This window comes from Phascolarctos cinereus, unplaced genomic scaffold (genome assembly GCF_003287225.1).
Source record: "Phascolarctos cinereus isolate Bilbo 61053 unplaced genomic scaffold, phaCin_HiC Scaffold_726;HRSCAF=1367, whole genome shotgun sequence".
Lineage (NCBI taxonomy): Eukaryota > Metazoa > Chordata > Mammalia > Diprotodontia > Phascolarctidae > Phascolarctos > Phascolarctos cinereus.
Window position 1 is genome coordinate 370,535,822 of NW_027556098.1, and position 22,931 is coordinate 370,558,752.

Here is a 22,931-nt window from a genome sequence, read left to right on the forward strand (position 1 = left end):
ATTGCCTCTATCTCTCATTTGAGAAATGAGAGAAGAATTGGAGACGATGAGTATAGAAAGCTTTTTTCTAGGACTTTGGCTATGAAAGGGAGGAGAGGGATAAGAAAGAGAAAATGCTAGAGTCAAGTGAGAGTTTTAAAGAACTGGGGAGAACTGAGCATGTTTGTAGGCAAGAGGAAAGGATTGAGTGTGTGTGAGTGTGCGTGTGTGTAAAAGTAAAACGTACATATTATATAACTTTATACGTTATATATATATATATATATATCTATATATATATTATGTACGTATGTATTATATAAACACACATATGAAGAAACTGAATATTGGCAGGATTGGTGGGAGGATGATTATAGGAACAAACTGCCAGGGGAGCAAGAAGGAAATGGAATCAGGGATACAAATAGAGGGTTTGTTTGGCCTTGGTGAGGATAATGGAAATCTCTTCTTAAAGACTGAAGTAGGGGTCATCTAGGTGGCACAGTAGATAGAGCATCGACCCTGGAGTCAGGAGGACCTGAGGTCAAATGTGGTCTCAGACACATAATACTCACTAGCTGTGTGACTCTGGGCAAGTAACTTACCCCCAAATTGCCTCACCGAAAAAAAAAAAAGACTGAAGTAAAGGATAGGAAGGGGGATGATGTCAAGAGATTCTGAGATCCAATCTAGGAGAGAAGACAGAGCCCATGGGCAGGGGAACGGCCTCTATTTCCTCAGTAAAGTATGAAGTAAGGTGATTTACAGGCATTAATAGCTTGTTTTTAAATGTTCTGTGGGTATGCTTCCATGGCATTTTATTTCACCTTTAATAATGATTAATCTTAATTAACAATGACATTTGCTAATTGTAGAAATTTTTAAAAATTATATTTTGAGGGAGTTCAGATGCTCCAATAATTATTCTATTTAAACACCTTGGATAGCTAATGTAAGGTCCTTAAGAAACTATAAATCGATGTTCTCCTTCAATGTTTAACTTAACATGAAACAATACAGTAAAAGATGTCTGAAAACAAATCAAAGCCAGAGTCCAATAAATATAACTAACCCATTTCTATTGCCTTATAATAGAAAAGTTTAAAATAGTACTCCACTTAGGAAAATAATTCTTAACCTGACTGTCAAAGCCAATTCACAACTTTTAATGGGTCAATCGTTATAATTTCTAACAAGCTGAAGACACAGCCTATTTTACTAATGCCTTGGTCCAGGCACCACTAACTTATATACATTCTAACTGGGCCTGAAATGTAGTTTAGATTTAGAATATCTATATCCTTTCCCACCTCTCTCCCCCCCTCCCCACTAACCCTTAAAAGGCTGGCTAAACAAAAAATAGTAAAAGCAAATTTACAAAAAGGAGTTCTTAAGCCACTTGAGAATAAACTATTTTCAAGCGTCATAGAAGAACCAGTTATATAAATCTACATATATCTGGCTCTGATCAAACAAAATTTTATTCCCTAATCTATAATTCAGACTAGGTTTTCTCTCCACTTAGTCCAAATTAGTTTAAAATTAGCTTAGATTAGCTAAAGCACCATTATATAATGTAATATACATCTACCATGAGGAGAGTACTGCTCACTCAACATTGCTACAACTCTTTCTCCCAAATTAGGGGGCAAGATAAATATTGTTAAAACAGTCATCTTCATTACACAAAACATCTCTCTCAAATGGCTGAAAAACCATTTTTCTTAGAAGTCAGGAAATATTAAAGGTAAGTTTCCTATGGTTGCAAATCTGATTGCATTGAGTCCTTGGAAAGTCTCCCAGTCGGTGTTATTGCTGTGTAACACTCTACTTCAGCAGCACAGAATAGAGAATATTTAAGAAAGGGAGAAGAACTCAAGGACCCCAGTCAGCTACTAGAGCAACAACTTACTATTTAATAAAAACTGCCGGAAAAACTGGAAAGTAATCTGGCAGAAATTCGGAGAGTTAAAAATTAACCATTCTGAAAAACAATTTCAAATCATACCCCCAAAGTTACTAAACTGTGCACACTTTCTGACCCAGTGATACTACTACTACTAGGTCTCTACCTCCAAAGAGATCAAAGAAAGTGGAAAAGGACTCACATGTACAACAAAAAATTTACAGCAGCTCTTTTGGGGGAATGGCTGAAAAAATTATAGAATATGAATGTGATGGAACACTATTACGCTGTAAAAAATGATGATTAAAACAATCTTGAGGTATCATTTTACATCCACCAGATTGGCTAAAATGACAGAGGGGGAAAGTGATAAATGTTGGAGGGGATGTGGAAAAATTGGGACACTAATTCATTGTTGGTGAAATTGTGAACTGATCCAACCATTTTGGAGAGCAATCTGGAATTACACCCAAAGAGTTATTAAACTACTTATACCCTTTGACCCAGCAATACTACTACTTGGTCTATTTCCAAAGATAATTAGGGAAAAAGGAAAAGAACCTATATGTTCTAAAATGTTTATAGCAGCTCTCTTTGTGGTGGCAAAGAACTGGACATTGCAGGGATGCCCATCAATGGGGGAATGGCTGAACAAGTTGTGGTATATGATTGTGATGGAATACTACTGTGCTATAAGAAATGATGAGCTCAAAAAAAAAAAGAAATGATGAGCTCAATGATTTTAGAAAAACATAGAAAGAGTTGCACAAAATAATGAAGAATGAAATGAGCAGAATCAAGAGAACATTGTACACAATAAGAGTAACATTGTCTTAAGAATGACTTTGAATGAATTAGTTATTTATTATAAATATTATTATAAATATCTAAATTAACTATACAAGGACATATGAAGAAAGATGCTATCTACATCCAGAGAAAGAAATGATAAATATAAGTATGTATAGAATAATTTTAAATATATATCCCCATTTGTATCTAATGGCAGCCTTCTCTATGGTGGGGGGAGGGAAGGGGAAAAAAAAGAAATGTACACAATAATTTTGTTGTATATTTGAAAAGAATAGCAAGTTGTGCATAGTAGATTTGTAGTTTCATGTTCAATCATCTGTTTTATTGTACTATGTTATGGAAATGCTTGTTTTATTCTACAAATTAAAAATAAAATTTAATTAAAGAAAGATGAAGAGGATGGTTTCAGAAAAACTTGAGAAGCTGATACAAAGTGAAATTAGCAGAACCAGAAGAACAGTGTACACAGTAAAAGCAATATTACAATAAACTGTGAAAGGCTTGGCTACTCTGATCAACACAATGACCAATGACAGTTCCAAAACTCTTGATGAAAAATACCATCTACCTCCAGACAGAGCACTAATGAATTCAGAGTGCAGATTAAAGGATATATTTTTCTTGCTTTTTTAGAGGGAACATGGCTAACGAAGACATGTTTTTCATGGCTTCATATGTGTAAAAAGTGTATTTCTTGGCTTCTGGATAAGGGTGAAAGGGATAGGAAGGAAAAAATTGGGAACTGAAAAATAATTTTTTTACAGGAAGGGCATTTTTAAAAATGCTAAAAAAAATTATAACTTTAAAATTCCCACCTTTGGAACAACCAATTCTCATCCTTTATTTTGGTTTAATGACATATTTCCAATTTGTTTCCTCAGTAAGTTTTTGTGAGTTTAAGTGCTAGAGTCAGGTATTTGTTTGCTTTTATTTTTAAAGGAAAAAACAAATACTTCAAATGATTTTCTTAGCAAGGAAACTCTTAATAACATATTCCTCTAATCACTGCAAAATATTTCAACTTCTCTTTCTTAATGAGCTCTGCTGAGTAATACTGACATAAATTTATTCTTTAATTGAAAAGGGCTGGAGCAGTGTTTTTCACCGTATGTGATGAAAGTCAAAATGACCCTGAATGACTTTCATTCAGGCTTGAATAATAAGCTTTTAAATGAAGATCAGGTATGGAGAGGTGCCAGGTCAAAGGACTGTTTTACCTACTTAAAAAAGTCACAAAAGCAACTGAAAAACAAACAAAAATGGAAAACACTTTATCCTAACCATGCAGGTGTTTTTTTAAGTAGGTAAATTAACCTCAGGAAACTGAGATAAAACTTACTATTTGTGAGACTAGATTTAGAGCTGCAAGGAACCTTATAAATTACCAATCCCAAATCACCCTCATCTTACAGATAAGGAAGCTGAGGCCCAGAATAGTTAAGTGATTTTCCTAACATCATGTGATAAACCCAGAATTCAAATACAGATCCTATAATTTCAAATCTATCACTCTTTTCATAATGCAATTACAATTCTTTGCATTTCTCAAAAGCTTCATCTAAAATTACCTCATCCAAAATGTACTGGACAGAATTACTCATACATTAGAAAATATTTCTGTTGGCCCCCAACTCTTCATTGCATCAAGGAACATGGGCTAATATATTGCTATTCATTTCCTTTTTCAGACCTAGAAACATCTTTAGTGAAAACTCCATGTCTGGGCAAAAGTGGTCTATCTCCATATTTACAATGATCCATCTCCTTTATCTTGCTGTAGCTTCCCACTCATCTTACCCACTATTAAGGAATTGCCTACTTTGATGACTTTGCCTCATTCTAAAAATGTCCATTAGGGATTCTAAAGTTACTCACAATTGGAGAAAATGTGATCTACCAAAACGATTTAAGAAACACTACTGAGATGGTTAACGATTCCCACTTACCATGAACCTGCTTTTTTATTTCTTTGGCAGAATCCAGCCAAGTCTGTAAAAGAAAAGAATAAAAACAATTCATACAGAATTCTACAGATGTATCGCAGCAAACAATAGAAAATAGAAAGTCAGTTAAGTGGAAACACACAACACTTTCAACCAGAGCTCCCATGTCAAACCTAGAGAAAATAAGAGTATTACCCTTGCCCAGGATCAATCTGTAATAACTGCTTCCCCTATAATTCAGAAATAAATTACAATGGGGTCAGTTAAATGTTTCTACTTCTTGAGAGTGCAAGCAGCTGTCAATATAAAAGTGGGGTCTCACTCCCATCCCAATTAATGTAATCACAGAAGGCACAGATACCTTGATTGAATCAAACTAGAAATAGGTGTGAATAAGTCCTTAATTAATGTGAGAGGATTATAATGCTTAAAGCAATGGATGAAGATAAATGACAACACAGGAAACATCTTATGAATGGTTTAAATAATCAAACATCTTCCTGGGACTATACATAAAATTAGTAAGCAGGCCAGCAATTCCTTTCTCTATCCACCTCCCCACCTTCCTTGCCACCCTGACATCTCATGTGAAAGACTACATCAGTAACAGATACCAATTTGAGTGAGATCAATAGTCACTAGGACAAAGGCAGCTTCAAGGAGTGGATGTGACCTGTGATGGTGGAAAGATGTGCTAACCAAGGACTCAACAAAAACCACCAAGCTTCTGAGTAAGGCAGAGAGCTACACCAAAGGGGAATTTCATGAGGACTCCACCAAAGGAGAGACTGACCTGGTACTGGAGTACCAGGGGCTGTAAATTACCCTTAGCCCCATGTGTTCAACACACACACACACACACACACACACACACACACACACACACACACACACACACACACACACACACACACACACACACTTCACTACATTTGTTCTTTAAGTTTGTGCTCATCATCCCCATGGATGCTGTGTGTATCTATGGAAGAATATGGCCCCAGACTTGCAACTACTATTTCGTTATACGTATACTACCTTAATACATACTTTTGCTAAAAACTCATTAAGTCTGGCTGATTAGTAATAGGAAGCAAATGTGGCAGGGGGCTTGTGAAAAACCCTTGAGATTACTCCTAGTGTCCAATGACTAGGAATCTTCATCTTGCTAAAGAGGAAAATTAGGATCAGAGAAATTAAGATGATAACAGTTGCCCTAGAGCTAGAAGGACCCTTAGAATCCAACAATACATGCTAAATGAAGTCATCAAGTGCAAGATGCAGTAATGTCTCAAGTTTTAACTGTTCTACTTACAAGTCACCACCAGCTGAGGATCTAACCTAAGTAAGGCCCAAAGGTTGGTTACTTTAGAATAAGGAAACATTCAATTTAACATTTATCAAGCACCTGCTAGATTCAGAGCAATAATGTCTAGCCTGGCACTAGACATTAAAAATAGCAACCTGCTTGCTCCCAGGGAGCTGATGTTCTACTAGGGGGTAGGTGACAACATGTCCACAAGTAAATCTAACATGAGGTATGATGGGTACAAAGGAGAAATCCAGTACTCTGGGAAAATCTGAATAGGGACAGAATAATAATACTTTCATCTACAAGGAATAAAAAAACCCCCAGCTTCACAGAGGAGATAACAACCAAGCTATGCCTCAAAGGTACAAAAGGATACTGAAAAGTAGAGATGAAGAGTAAGTACCATATAGACAAAGGGGATTTCAGGTGAACGAACAGAGGTAGAAAATGGTATATGGAGTTCAGGCACAGTTACTAGTCCAGCTTGGCTGAAACAGAAAGCTTGAAGGGAAGTAATGCAAAATCAGGATAAACATTTGGTTGGAGACAGATGGTAAAGGGCCATAAATACCATATTTTATATTTTATACAAGAGGCACTGAGGAGCCACTGATGGCTATCAAGCAATGGGGTGATAATGGTCAGACCTGTGCCTTATGAAGATTACTTTGGCAGTAGAGTGACGGATGATGAACTGAAGAATCAAAAGACTGGACGCAAGAAAGTAGTCATAGGCTATTTTAATAATACAAATCCAAAGGACCTGACCTAGTGGCATTAATATGGCTGAAAAAAATACAAAAGGACAGATGTGAGAGATACTATATAGGCAAAAATCAAAAGGACTTGACAACAGATTGGAAATGAAAGGCAGGGAGAGGAAGGGAGAAGAGTCAAATAAACCTCTGAGGTTTTCATCTTAGTGACTAGAAGTAAGTAATTAAGTCATAGCTATAAGATGGGAAAGAGGCAGCTTTGGTAACGGACCAATCCAAAAAATGGGAAAAGAAAGGATGGATGACTGTTTCTAAAAAGAGGTTAGGGTTTTCCTTTTTGTTGTTATCAGAATTGGGATCCTATCAAAACAACCATGACTTGCCAAAGAAGTACCTCACAGGAAGCTGGATGTTTTGCAATTTTGGTATAATACCTTACATACACACACACACACACACACACACACACACACACACATTTCTAGAGGGCAAATATTTATTCAATTTGCCTGGACAGTATATATGAATTTTCAAAGATAGCATGCCACTCTTGGGTAGAGCTTCCCAGGAGGTAAAGAAGGAAGATTCTAATAATGTAAACTTATATTGAATGCATACAACTTGAAGGTTCTATTCTTTTAGTCCATTGACTAAAACTTGCTTACCTGAACACTGGGGATTTGCCCTCTTCTGCTCTCATTTTCTAAATTTCTTCTTTTGTGCTTATTAGATTTCCTAGGTAATTTTTTAATTTTCAAAATGACATATTCAGTTCATTACACTTTCTTTTTCTATTCTGTTGTTGTACTTGGGGGTATTATTTGTCCTCTGATGACTGTTTTTGCTGTACCTTGGAGATTCTGGTACCATTGTCTTGTCATTACCACTGTCTTTCATATGGTTATTAATAATTTTTTTTTGGGGGGGTGTAGGCAATGGGGTTGCCCAGGGTCACACAGCCAGTAAGTGTCAAGTGTTGAGGCCAGATTTGAACCCAGGTCCTTCTGATTCCAGGGCCGGGACTCTATCCACTGCGCCACCTAACTGCCCCCAAGAAACTTCTACAATCATTAAAACTACAGTTCAAAGACATGATAAATCTTTTAGATATCTTCCCTTTTGATTATCTTTTTGTTATTCTTTCTGTCATTGTTCTCTAAAACTGAGAGGGACACTGAAATATCCTGCCACTATGGTATTGTATACCTCTGCCTGGAGGCAGTTAGCTGTTACAATAGATAAAGAGTTTTGGGCCTGGAGTCAGGATGATCTAAATGCACAAATAGCTTTAAACATTTACTAGCTATGCTACCTTGGGCAAGTCACTTAATCTCTGTCTCAGTTCTTTCCACTACAAAACAGAGATCATACATAATAGCACCTACCTGCCAGAGCTATCATGGGAAACAAATAAGATTACATTTGTAAAACACTTAGCACAGTGCCTGGCACACAGTAGGTGCTTAATAAATGCTTGTTTCCTTCCTTTCTTTAGACATGTAGACATTTGGAACACACAAATGTAATAATGGTATTTGTCTGTTTTCTATGGTTCCTTCCAGCATAATGTATGTTGTGAATGTTTGCTTTGTGTGACAGCATAACTGCAACTCCTTACTAGGATCCTACGTGCAGGAACACTGAAATTACCTCATTGCTTGCATATTTTGAAGATGTTTGTAAGGCCATGAAGATTAGTAAAAATGTCTAGTCCTCTATCTTGTTGGTCATGTGACAGGAAATGGTGTGCATGTGTTTAATAGAGACATTGATTCAGGACCTGCCCTTTTAATTCATTCATTCCACAAACATTTATTTATTAAGTATCTACAAGGAACATCACACTGTGATTTGTCAGACAGTTATATAAAGGCAAATGAAGACATGACCCTGAGTCTAAAGGTACTTACACAGTCTAGAAGAGACAGACACAAGACACATCCAAATAAATATCTCATACTAATTTCGAATTATAAGTGTTTAAGTCTAAAGTTCTATGAGATCAGATAAGAAAGAAGTCACTTCCAATTAAGAAAATCAGGGAAGATTTCATGAAAAAAAATTATGTTTGAAAATATTATGTAGACATTTCCCTTTTAAATTATGATGCACATACGAGTATTTTCATAATAGCAACGAATAGTAATCCTGAGAACAGAAAATGATTGGGATATTAAAGAATTAAGAAACAATTTCTAAGAATATCATGCCTTACTTGACTTCTGGGAATCAAACATACATATACTTACACTAAACAATAAATGAAAAAGACCACTTCTAGATATTTTCTTATGTCGTAGTCATCTCCTTACCTTGGAAGTTGCATTATCCCATATGGCTAGACCAAAGTAGTCCTCTTCCAATAGATTGAGATGTTCACATACTTTCTTTATCAGATCTTGTCCCTTAGCATGTTTCTACAAATATAAAACATTTAAGATGATGTAAAATTCATTTAATTCAACAAATATTTACTGAACTCCTATCATTTGTAAGATGTTGTGTTAGGTGCTTTGGGAAGATGAAAACCTTTCTAGGTTTTCATGACACTGCTTTCTCCCGAGTCTTTTCTAATCTCTTCTTTTAAGTCTCATTTGCCTGCCATCTCTATCTAGAACATGCCCATTAACCAAGACTGTCTCCCCTGCCCTGTCCTGGCCCTATTCTCTTCTCCCTCTACCATATTTTGCTTAGTGATCTCATTGTCCCATGGATTCAAGGATCATCTCTATACAGATCTATTTATACAGCCCTAACCTCTCTCCATCTCCTATCCTGTGTCCTCAAATGCCTACTGAACATCCCAAATTGGAAGTTCCATAGATATTTCAAACTCCACACTTCTACAACATAACTCATTATTTTTCCTGTCTTCTCAACCAAACTTCCTTATTACTACCACTTCCCAATCACACAGGCCCACAACATAGTTGCTATCTTCAACTCATTATTCTCTCTCTTTCACCATATTAATCTGTTACTAAGTCTACCCTCATAACATCTCTCGGTTATGAGGCAAGCACAGCAGAGAGAGTTCTAGACCTGGAATCAGGAAAACATGAGTTTTACTTTAGATAACTTACTAGCTATGCAATCCCGGACAAGTTACTTAAGCTCTGTCTCTCTCAGTAAAATGGAAATAATAGTATAATAGCACCTACCTGCCAGGGTTGCTGTGAGGATAAAAGGAGGTAATATTTGTAAAGTACTTTGCAAATCATAAAGTGCCATATAACTGCTATCATCATCATTATCATCTACATTATGTGCCCTTCTCTCCACTCACATAGCCACCTAGGGTGGTGCTTCAGGCCTTCATCATCTCTCACCCAGACTACTGTAACAACCATCTAAGTGGTCTCCCTGCTTCAATTTTCTCCCCATTCCAATCTACCCTTCATTCATCTGCCAAAGTGACTTTTCAACTGTGCAGATATGACCATGTCACCTAGAAGAAACACTGGTGGCTCCCTATTACCTTCATAAGTAACATAAAATCCTTTGCTGGCTTTTAAAGCCCTTTGACACCTGGCCCCTTCCCATCTTTCCAATCTTCTTCCTCTTTATTGCCCCCCTTCCTGGCCTTCCTGCTGTTCCTTGACCAGGACACTCCATCTCTCAGCTCCTGGCCTTTTCACTGGCTATCCTCCAGGCCTAGAATGCTCTGCTCCCTCAACTCTACCTCCTGGCTTCCCTAGCTTCCCTCAAGAATCTGGTCAAATTCTATTTTTGGCAAGAAGCCTTTCCGAGTCCCCCCCCCCCCATTGCCGGTGCCTTCCCTCTGAGAATACTTCCCACTGACCCTGTATATATCTTTACGTACATATCTATTTGCAAGCTGTGTCCCTCATTAAAATGTGAGCTTGAAGTCAGGGACAATATTTTTTGCTCTTTTCTGCATCCCCTTAGCACAGTGCCTAGCACATAGAAAATATTTAATAAATGCTGTTGTTGATGACAGTGACATTGTCCTTGTTCTGAAAGACTAGGAGCTAGCTCTTCCAGGACTAAGGAATAGTCCAACTAGGCTCTGCCCTAGTCAGACAAACACTGGAACATTTTGTTGTTAGCCTACCATCTTTCCAGTCACCCAGATTTGCCTCATTGGTGGCAATGTCAATTCTGCACTCTCACTCAACCTAAATATCCAGTCAGCTGTTAGAGCTTGTCGTCTCTATCTCTACAACTTTCCTAACTAAAACACAGCATCTAGGTCAGGACCTCAATACCTCTTGCCTGAACTATTACAATAGCCTCTGAATGTTTTGTCTTGGAATCTTTGGTTTTATTCAAGACTCAGTTCAAGCCCAACCTTTTGCTTGAGAACTTTCCTGGTCCCCTCAGCTACTAGTATCTTCCAACCCAAAGTTACTTTGTATCTGTTTTATATGTTCCTACACAGGTTTGTTTCATCTTCCTTGGTGGAATATAGGCTTCTTGAAGGCAGGGCCTGATTTGCTTTTGTCTTTGTAGCACCTTTCATAATTCCTGTTACATGGTGGGTGCTTAAGAAATACTAGTAACTCATTTTAAAGCTTGAAAGCATCTAGAAAAGGGCATCCAGAATGGTGAAGGAATGAAAGACCAGGCCACCTGAGTATGAGCTACAGGTACCAGGGATGTTTTATCTGAAAAGCAAAGACTTGGGGGGGGGGGGATGGGCAGGGTGGTTATGGAGGAGTATGATGACTAACATCAAGAGTCTGAAGAGCTGTTATATGGAAAAAGGATTTATTTTCTTCTGTTCAGACCCAGAAGGCAAAACTAAGGTAGAAATTACAAAGAAGTCAACCTAGGCCTAAGGAAAATCTTAACAGAAGCACGCAAAAGTAGAATTGACTGCCTGAAGAGGTAGTGGTTTCCCACACATTGTAGTTTTTTAAGCAAAGTTCAGATGACCACTTGTCAGGCATGTTATAGAACTCTCATTCAGGGGCAGCGAGGTGGTGCAGTGGATAGAGCACCAGCCCTAAAGTCAGGAGGACCTGAGTTCAAATCCGGCCTCAGACCAAACACTTGACACTAGCTGTGTAACCCTGGACAAGTCACTCAACCCCAACTGCCTAAAAAAAACAAAAACAAACAAAAGAATACTCATTCAGATACAGGTTGAAATAGATGGCCACTAAAGTTCCTTCCAACTAAAATTATGTCATTATGAGATAAAGCTTATAACCTAATAGAGAAAATAAAAAGTACACAAATCAGTACACTACAAGGCAGAACACAGATGCCTTAAAAGAGAAAGTGACAAAGTGATATGCAGATTCATAGGATGGGAGAATCATATTCAGATGCGGAGAGAAAGGGATTAATTGAGTCAAGTCAAAAATTATTTATTAAGCACCCACTAAGTGGCAGACACTGTACAAACTGCTGGAGATACAAAGGCCTAAAACAAAGCCAAAAGCAAACAAACCAGTCCCTGATCTCAAAGAGCTCACAATCTACTTGTTTCACAAGGAAACAACTATGTACAAAGAAGATATATATATATATAATATTATATATATATAGGACAAATTGGAGACAATCAAAGAGGGAAGGTATTAAGATTAAGGTGGGCCAAGAAAGGCTTCTTGCAGAAGGTGGGACTTTAGCAGAGACTTGAAGGGGGCCAGGGAAACCAGGGTCAGAAAAGGCTTCATGAAATTTGAGGTTGACCTTGAAGGACGGATAGGATAGATGGGAATAATAGGCAGAGAGGGGATGGGGTGGATAGTCCAGGTAGAACGAAAAAGGTGAACTGGCCCACTGCTTCTACACTTAGCACCACGTAATAATTTTTTCACTTGGTAATATCTCTTATTATTTTATATTAACAAACCTTTAGGTGGCTACATAGCTAACCCAGGACACAGATGGAAAACCCAAGCTCTATGTCATGTCACTATAAATGACTGTGCACAGCTGGCACAAAGTGACTTGGGAGTAGTGCCAGAATTAGAGAGTGTTGCTGTCTATAATGCAAAGGAGATTTTATCCCCTTCCACTGTCTCTTCAGCGCATAATTTCCCTGAGCAAGCTATGGGCTACTGTCTGTGCAGCCACTGAATTAATTGGAAGCAGCTGCCTACATTGACAGCTAATTGTGGTTGCTGAGATGCAGACTCCTCACTATCCATTATCCCAGGAAAAAATGACTTACGGTGCTGAGGGAGACTCTTAGCAATTTTCTTCAATAACAGGCCAAATTCAACATAACATGAAGATATGACCTATCTGAATGGCTTTTCACAGGGATTTTACAAGGTACTGTCTTAATGGTCTTTACCTAGGCTATTATACTGGAACTGATCATCTGACTAATTAGTAATATCAGATGTAATACTCAAACTGGGTTAAGTACCTGCTTTTTGAAGCCCACTTGTAAAATGGTACAAGATGGTTAACAATAAATCAACTTAAGTGTTCTGTTGCATGAAATGGTTCTCTGGGAGGTGGGAGAAGAAAGGATAAAGGGGAAATTCAGGTGATATAAAACAAAGAAATCTCAATCAATTTTTAAAAAACAATAATCTCAGAAAAGCGCATTTTAAAATGTAAGGATTAAATTACCAAAGTTATTCTCAGTTAGATGCAAAGAGGTTATATATATACACACACACACACACACACACACACACACACATATACATATATGTATGTATTTCAAATATTTGAGTTTCTTACTAATCTCTGGGGCTAGGAATATAAATCTAACTAACCTCAGATAGGCATAAGGGAAATATCATTGGCCAATGATTCAAATAACCTGAGTTTTGGTCCTAGCTCTGCTATTAATTCTGATTCTGAACAAAACATATAACCTTTTTAGCTTCAATCTCTGCAACTATAAGATGAGGGGGTTGGATTAGATGATTTCTTAAGTCAATCTACAAACTCCATTAACTTTGCTGAAAAAATTCTCCCTTCAATCCTGATTAGGTGATTTCTACAGGAACTCCTTACCAGGAGAAATAATTTTGAACATACATATGTATGTTCTTATTTCAGTGGTCCAGTTCACTTTTTGACTATTAATTCAAACCTCCATTAACATTATCCTCCGATGGCTCTTGTTGGCATGGAGAAGACCCTGGGCTCTAGAGGACTATAAAAGTGACAGGTCCCACCCTAACAAGCGGCATGGGCTTTGAGTAAAGGACTGGCAACCGATTATACAGCCGTCATCTGAAGACCAGCAAGTGTAGGCTTGGACTTTCTTTCAGTGCCTGGGATCTTCTTACCTTGGAACATTCCTTCACCATGAGGGTCCCTTTCCTCCTTGGTGAATTCGTCTCGGGGCCTCCATTCGGAGAAGGGGCCCAGGCTGGCCTTCATTCATTTCCCTCTCCTGGCTCTGCTTCCTGACACCATGGACTTCAACACCATGCTCCCCTGTATCTTTCTCCACCAACACCAACAGTATTCTTTTCCCGTTTCCTTTGGTGTGCTGTCTTTCCCCATTAGAATGGAAACTCCTTTTGCTAGTATTTGTATCTCCATCACTTAGGACAGTGCCTGGCACACAGAAGGCACTTAAGAAGTGATTATTGCTGACCTGCTTGGTTGCCTGGTAACAAATTTTTTTCGGGTACAAGCCAAACAAATTATTTCAACCCTCTGAATCCTCAGCTGTAAAATGAGAGGGCTGGACAAGATGATCTTTAGAGTTCCTTCAAGGCATAACCTTATGATCATATGATTTACTAAGGCAAGGATAGGCTACAGTCTACCCTGTGGGGTGAGAGTGCCCACACCAATTAAGTCATAGATCCTTGAAGGATTGAGACAAATAAAGCAATACATTTGGATGCTAATTTATTTTTGGCCTTCACAGAGTTACGAGATTTAGTCTCATAATTTTCTTCCATTACCTATATTTTCACTCTGTTTCATGGATTACTATAACCAAAAATGTTAGCTAGACTGGTCAGCATGGTTTTCATGGTTTTTCACTGAACTCAAACTTAGTCTTTCCAATTTTGGTAGTACCAGTCACAGTTGGTGCTCTCACTGAAAGAGCCATTAAAAACCCAGAGTCATGTCCATACCATGATTAAGAATCAAAGTAAGACACTGGGGAAGGATTCACAGGTGACATGGAGGGATAGCAAGGCCACAAATGTGGAGCTGTTAGTGCCTTCTCAGATCATCTAGTCCAACTCCCTCATTTGTACAAATGAGGAAAGGAAAACTAAGGATCATACAGAGGTGAAGCAACTTGCCCCAAAGTTATGAAGCCCAGGTCCCCTGACTCTACAAGTTCCACCATGCCGTACCACCTCTAGGTTATCTACACGGGAGACAGAGTGCCCATGAAAGCAAGTAATTTCATTCTTGAGAATTTCAACCTTGGGAAGGTCATCTATAGTTGATCCCTCCATGCCCTTTCTACTCACTCTCCTGCCTTCCAACCTCAGTGCTCAATGAAAACTTCTCTCTCCAAAGTTACCAATGATCTATCTCTTAACTGCCCGATCTAATGGCCTTTGCTCATCCTCTTTGCCCTCTCTGCGGCCTGTAACAATATCAGGTCTTTGTGACGCTGCTGTCTCCTGTTTCTCCCCTTGCCTTTCTGGTTGTATCCTCTTTGTCTCCTTTGCTAGATCTTCATCCACATCACACATGCTAACCATGAGTGTCCTCCACAGCTCTGTTTTGGGCCCTCTGTATTATTTACTTTGTGATTTCTTCAGCTTCAATTACTTCAGTTACTATCTCTATGAAGATGTCTCTCAGAGCTACCAGTCCAGCCCTGACCTCTCTGCAAACCTCCAGTCTCACATCTCCAGCTGCCTAGTGGACAGATGTCCCATAGACATCTTAAACTCAACATATCCAAAACTGAGCTCGTTATCCTTTCTCCCCTCAGCCGTCCCCTCTTTACAGCTTCCTGATTATCGTCAAGGGCACCGACGTCATTCTAGTCACCTAGGCTGGCAATCCTGGTACAAGCCCTCATTATCCTCATGCCTGGACTCTAACAATAGCCTGCTGGTTGGATTTCCCGCTTCAAGTCTCTCCCCACTCCAATCTATCCTCCATTAAGTTGTCAAAGTGATCTTTCTAAAGCACACCATAGCACCTCCCCCACTCCAGCCCAATTCAATCAATACCAGTCGCTGCCTATTACCTCCAATGTCAAATACATAAGCCCTTCATAGCCTGCTGCCTTCCTACATTTCCTATCTCCTTATGCCTCACCTCCTCCATACACTCTTTGATCCACTGACGCCGAACTACCTGCAGTTCCTCATACCTGACACTCTCTCTCCCAGCTCCGAGCATTTTCACTGACTGTTCCCCTATGCTTGAGACCCCTTCCCTTCTCATCGCGGCCTCCTGGCCTACCCAGCTTACCTCAAGTCTGAGCTAAAGGCCCACCTTCTGTAAGAAGCCTTTCCCAGTCCACCTTAATCTTAGAGCCTTTCCTCTAAGACCACCCTCAATTTATCCCTCTATATGTTTGCTTGTTATCTCCCCTATTTGACCATGAACTCCTTTGAGAGCAGGGACTGGTTTATGTTTTCTGTTGTAGTTTTTTCATTTTTTTTTTGTATTTCCAGCCCTTAGCACAGGGGCTTGGACATAGTCAAGTGCTTAATAAAAGCGAACTGATTACTTCATTGTATCTAGGTCCCAGGCTGACATAATAGAAGAGTGAGTTTTAAGTAGCTCTGGCCAGTCCCTCTACTCCCAAACAATGGAAAACAGCACATTGCCCTTTAGTTTCTCATGGTTACCAGATTTGGCAGCAGCAATTACAGTTTCTGGGGAAGGGGAGAAGGTCACAGAGAAAAGAAATGAAATCAATTTTCCTGATTTTTAAGTTGGATTTTCTTGTTAACAATACACATACACATCCCAGATAAATAGAAGGTACTATTGTGTGATAATTTGTGAATATGTGAATATATATATAATGAAATACTCTGCTACATATTTTGTCTGCTAGACAGTGGATTCCTTGAGGTCAGAGATAAGTCTTGGTCTCTTTGTGCCTCATAGTAACCCTGTAAGAAAAACTCCTGATAAACCTTAAAATGCCATAAATATTTAGTTATTATCATTTATCTCCTAGCATAGGGCCCCTAAACACAGATGTTCAAAAAAGATTTGATTTGTGACCAAAAGATTTGGCTGTGTGACTCTAAACAAGTCACTTAAAAGTCTCTCAGCCTGTAAAACAGAGATGCTAATAACACCTACTTCACAGTGTTGTTGTGAGATTTGAATGAGATAATATTAGTTTTTATTACTGTTCTTCCCAGCACTCTCTCAACCACTGTGTGTAAGATGGGCGGGGAGTGGGAGGGTGGGAAGAAGGAAGGAGAGAGGAGAAGGGAGAAGAGAGTACCACGTGGAGGAAGGGAACCACTGAAGCCTGCATTTATTGCAGTCAACTCGATTTAATATTTATTAAGCCCCTACTACAAAAAGGGCAGGCACCCAATATAAAAACAGAAACAAATAAATAGTCTCTTTTCCAGGAGCTTACAGTTGACCCAAAGGATATAACATGTACAGAGATAAAATAATTACAAGGTAATTTCAGGAGTGCACTAATAACTGAGATCAGGAAAGTTTTGTTGTTGTTGTTGTTATTTTTATATAGGATTGGTGCTGGAACTGAGTACTCAAGGAAGCTTAGGAGTCTGAAAGGTAAGAAATGAAATGGAATATCAAATTCAAGGAACAGCTAGTAGGCCAGTTTGGATGGAAAATGAGTGAAGGGAAGTACAATAAAATGTCTATATCCCAAAGAGATCAAAGAAAGAAATGAATAGCAAATTAACATCTTGGAAAAAAGAGATACAAAACCTCACCAAATAAAATAATTCCTTGAAAATCAGAAGTGGCCAAATGCAAGCTAATGACTACATGAGACATCAAGAAATAATAAAAACAAAGCCAAAAGACTGGAAAAAAAAAAGAAAATTGGAAAGATTTCACAAGATAAATAATTGACCAGGAAAATAGATTAAGGGGAAACAGTTTAAGAATCACTAAACCACCTAAAACCCCTCCACCAAAATAAAGAACCTAGACATTATATTTCAAGAAATAAGAAAAGAAAACTCTCTGGTCATCTTAGAAGCAATAGGCAAAGTTGAATTTGAAAGACTCTATCATTTCCTGAAATAAATCCCAAAGTGAAAACTCCCAGGATTAGCATAACCAAAATCTAGAGAACTCAGATTAAGGGGAAAAATACTGGAAGCAGCCAGAATTAAATAACTCGAGTACCAAGGAGCCACAGGCAGGATCACACAAGATTTAGGAGCCACCACTAAAAGAAACAGAGAGCTTGGAATATGATATTCCAGAAGGCAAAGGATCTAGACTTACAACCGAAAATAATCTAATCACCAAAAACTTAGTATAATCCTACAAAAGAAAAAAATAAACTTTTGTTTTTGTTTTTAGGGTTTTTTTTTCTTTTTAGGCAATTGAGGTTAAGTGACTTGCTCAGGGTCACACAAATAGCAAGTGTCAAGTGTTTGGTCCAAGGTCGGATTTGAACTCAGGTACTCCTGACTTCAGGGCCGGTGCTCTATCCACTGTGCCACCTAGCTGCCCCCAAAATAAACTTTTAATAAAATAGGACTCCCAAGCATTCCTGATGAAAAGCCCAGGGCTGAGCAGAAATTTTAACATTACAAACACAGGAGTCAAGAGAAGCATAAAAAGATAAACATGAGCAAGTAATCGGAAGAGACTAAACAAAGTTAAACTGTTTATATTTTTATATAGGGAGATAATACATGTAGCCCTCAGAACGCTATCATTATCAAGGGTCATACAGACAGCCTAATTAGATAGAAGGTCTGGGAGTGATTCTGTTACGTTTGGATGAACTCAAAAGAAGAATGAAAAGGATGGGGAAGAGGAATACACTGGGAGAAGGGGAAAGAGAGAGGAAGAATGGGGAAAATGTCTTATATAGAAGGCTCACAAGGAGAATTTTATACAAGGAGGGGAATGGGTGACACCTAAACTTCACTCTTTTTTTTTTTTGGCTAGGCAATGGGGTTAAGTGACTTGCCCAAGGTCACACAGCTAGTAAGTGTTATATGTCTGAGGCCAGATTTGAACTCAGGTCCTCCTAAATCCAGGGCCAGTGTTCTATCCACTGGGCCGTCTAGCTGCCCTTTGAACCTCACTCTTATCTGAACTGGTCACAGGAGGGAAGAATATACATATACACACAACTGGATGCAGAAATATAGCTTATTCAACAGGAATAGTAGAGAAAGGGGTTAAGGAAAAAGGGGGAAATAAGAGGTAGGGTAAATTAAGGGAGGCATTAGAAGCAAAACAAAATCTTAAAGAGGGTTTGGGTACTGGATGGAGAGAAGGCAAAGTATAACAGAATCAATAAATGCCAGGATGCAATGAGAAAAGAGAAGTAAATATTTTAAAATGTTTATACATCATGACTAACCTCTATGACCTTGATAACTGCATGCTATTTTATCAGAAAAGACTCATCCAGGAATGTTTACTATATCATTTAAGTCAGCAGGAAAACAGTTTAGACTCAGAGGAACAACTGAATGCAAATTACACAAGAATAGAAGACAAAAAGCACACTATGTAAAAGGAAGATGAAGATAAAGGAAGATTTTAATTCAACCATAATTACACATTGTAAGCAGCCACACTGCAGCAGAGAAACACAGGAGTCTAAAGAGCTGAAGTGGAAACCTGGCTCTGTCACTAATGAGGTGACTTCACTTCATTCCCTCTGAGTATAGAATGACCTTATCTGTAAAATGAGAGGAGTGGACTAGATGTTCTCCAAGTTGTTTTTAAGTGCCCAATTTGGTGACACATGATTTTCTGAAAAGAGAACTAATCTGTGTGGAATTCCTACTTCCTTGCACATGGGCTTTGATGTTTTATAGCAAGGGACACCAACCTATTACCAAAGGGTACAAGTAAGGGACATTTTGAAACAAAACTGGGTCCAATTTTAAAAGATGTTTCCTCTGGATTGCACAATCCAGTCACCTTGATATCTAATCCCTTCATTTCAAAGTCTAATTTTATACAAGTCACTCAGCTGCCCCTACAACCATCGGAAACCTGAACATGTACCACAAATACATAGGTACCAGGAAGGTGATCTAGAAAGAAAAATTGCTTTGGTAATACTCATTAGACAGGATCTTATCTTTGAGTGGAGGTTGTCTACTTAACCCTATAGCATCGCAGGATTTCTGGTCCACAGTAACAAGAACTGGGGAAAAAAAGGAAAAGAAAAGACATGCACCCACCTCCACAACACATTCATAAACTGTGTCATCCAGCAAGGACACCTTGCAGTGCATGTTTCTGTGTCTTCTGACAGCTTTCTGGGAAGACCCAAGCTCTTTCTCAGTTTTTGGTTCCAAGCTTTCTTTTTTCACATCTGTGTTGGAGCCTTCTTCAAGTTCTTCTCCTTCCTTAGTTTCAAACTCTAGATCTTCTCCATGTTCTTCCTGGGCAGGCTGTAGAACCACAACATAACCAAGTCAAAAATCAAGACCATTCATAAAATACATTGTACTATTAATAAGAACAATGCTATAAAGAAAGCAGGAGAGACAACTGCAACAAGATACAAGACTATAACATTCAGGCTAAAACAATCCATCCATCTGCGATTATGAAGCCAGCACTGGCTCTGTCCCAGGTACTGCAAGACAAAGACAACGACAAGAGGGAAGTAGTCCTAGCTTTGGAAGGGCTCACATTCTAACGGGGAAGAGAGATTAACACATACCTATATAAGGATCTACGTAATGAACATAAAATGCACATAAGGTTTCTGTAAAAGATATCAGACCTTGGAAGGGCTCACATTCTAACGGGGAAGAGAGATTAACACATACCTATATAAGGATCTACGTAATGAACATAAAATGCACATAAGGTTTCTGTAAAAGATATCAGATCCTAGTCAGTGAAAGCCTATAGAAACCAGTATTCCAAATGCCTCAGGCAGAGAGCCCTGTCTTTTAAAGCAGCCCATGAAAGTTTGCCATGGAATGCATGGTTCACAAGATATAGCACCTCACTAAGCAATATCACCTCTTCCTGTTTCCAGCCTGCCCCCTAATCACCATCAAAAGGAGAAATCACTGAGGGGGGGCACCTTCCTCACCCTCACCAACACCAATTGTTAGCCAAAGGCCACCAAGGCAGAGATAAGACCAAGAACCTCAGCAGGGAGAGCACCCCTCACAATCACAGGTCCTGATTCCAGCCCAGCCCTTGAAGCCATGATCCTGGGAAGCAATTTTGGAAGAGATGCAGCCTGGCAGCTGCCTCTGCAGGTGCTACTGGCATAGCTACAAAAGACCCAGGAAAGAAAATTCTTGCAAGTAAGGTCCTCAGTACTATCAAATGGTTCAATTTCAGAAACTGATATGAAGGAATGACGGAAACAAAGAAATAATCGTTTAAGTGTCTACAAAGCACCAGGCACTGTGCTAAATGCTTTATAATTATTATCTCATTTGATCCTCACAACCCTTGGGGGGGGTAGGTGCTATTATTATTTCCATTTTACAGTTCAGGAAACTAAGGCAGACAGAGGTGAAGTGCCTAGGCTCATACAGCTAGTAAGTGTCTGAGGCAAGATTTGAATTCAAGTCTTCCTGACTCCAGGTCCAGTGTTCTATCCACTGTACCATCCACCTGCCCCTCATATGATATTATCAGTGTAAATTACAGTATTATGTATCATTGGCTTTGCCACTGCACCCTATGGATCATGGCACTTTTCCATCTGACTTGCAGGTGAAACGTTCTATATGTGAGTTTCTGGAGAGCAGGGGCCGTCTGATTTTTCTGTTTTTCTCAGCACAGTGCTAGTACACAGTTAAGTGCTAGCATACATTAAGTGTTTAATAAGCGCTTTTTCATTCATTCATCCATTCTCCCAAAATATGTGTTCTCTCTCATCAAATTTCCCGAGAGTACTTTGGTCTCTCCCTTGCCCATCTCCTTACCTTCTACTTACTTATCCTTAAACAAATTATATCCTCCAAGTGCCTAATTTACACACAGTGATTTACACACAGGAGGCATTTGACACAGACTAAATCCAATTGAATTTCCCTATCTAAAGCTGTCAAATTCTTCTCTCTCCACTAGCACTTTGCTCCATTTCCAGGGCCTAACCATATCTTTCCATTTTAGCAGCTATCCTGATTGTTAGCATTAGGAATTAAGGAATTCTTAAGTGATTTAGCATGTTCTAAATTTCCCAAATCACTAACCCTCGTAAAAGATAGATAACAATTGTTTTATGGCATAAATCAATATCCATAGAGTTGTCAAAACTACTTATCTATGGGTTAGCTATCAAATAGCTCTTTCCTTCCCACCAAGTATACTACCTACAATCAAGTGTCAAAGAACAGGATTTCAACTAAAATATAGGTCTCCTGGGAAAAGCAGTAAGCTATTTCCAAGTTTTTCTATATGAGTTTACCTACATACAGCCAGGACAACATTTTAGGATCCCTGCATTTGAACATAACATATGATGAAGAATTTTCCACTAAACCATATTATTATTTTCTTTTGACACAATAGAAACTGAAAATGAAGAAAATTGGATTTTGGTTGGCCCTACATTAGTAACAGCTCCCTTTTATATAGTTTTATAGCTTATGATACATTTTCTTGATAACAGCATCCCCCCAACTGGTTCATATTTTTAAATATACTTTATATGTAATTTGCTTTACTTATCAATGTTCATGTTGTATCCCCTCAAAAGGATGTAAGCTTCCTGAGGAAAGAGTCTGTTTCTTTGGTCTCTATAGCCATAGCACACTGCTGGCATATGGAAAGCCCTTAACAAATGCCATGAAGGGACTGTCTATTGGTTGGGGGACACGCATGAAGGACATGGAAATAGTCTAAAATAAAAGTGATTAAAAAACAAAATGTACCATTAGGGTTTAGTGAGCACAACACATAGAAACATGCAGGCTCTCAAGGTGACATAAACAACATTCTCACATCCTGAAGGGGGAATTTTTCAGAAAGTAACTTCCAATTTACATATAAAGAATTAGAAGATGGAGAATTAGAACAAAAGAAATCAAGACTGAAAAACTCAAGTGCAATTTCCAGAATATAATCAGGACTATCCACATTTTATTGAGCAAATGAGCAAAAACATACTCACTGAGGTAACTTCATGCTAGGATATCAACGAGGGTCCTATGTTATAAAAAATGAGAGTAGGAAACAATTTATACAGGGGAGGAAAACGTGGA

At 38.6% G+C, this 22,931-nt stretch overlaps 1 protein-coding gene across 15 annotated transcripts in view; it reads right to left on the reverse strand.

Moving 5' to 3' along the window:
- The window catches only part of EPB41 (erythrocyte membrane protein band 4.1), a 184,065-nt gene that overhangs the window by 86,928 nt on the left and 74,206 nt on the right, over positions 1 to 22,931 (reverse strand). For all 15 annotated transcript variants that reach the window (XM_020983325.2, XM_020983330.2, XM_078145526.1 and 12 more), the window contains exons 3-5: positions 19,932 to 20,144; positions 8,979 to 9,083; positions 4,645 to 4,687 (exon numbers count right to left, since the gene is read on the reverse strand). In XM_020983325.2, the coding sequence (XP_020838984.1) occupies positions 4,645 to 4,687; positions 8,979 to 9,083; positions 19,932 to 20,144 (361 nt within the window). The remainder of the gene's footprint in view (positions 1 to 4,644; positions 4,688 to 8,978; positions 9,084 to 19,931; positions 20,145 to 22,931) is intronic.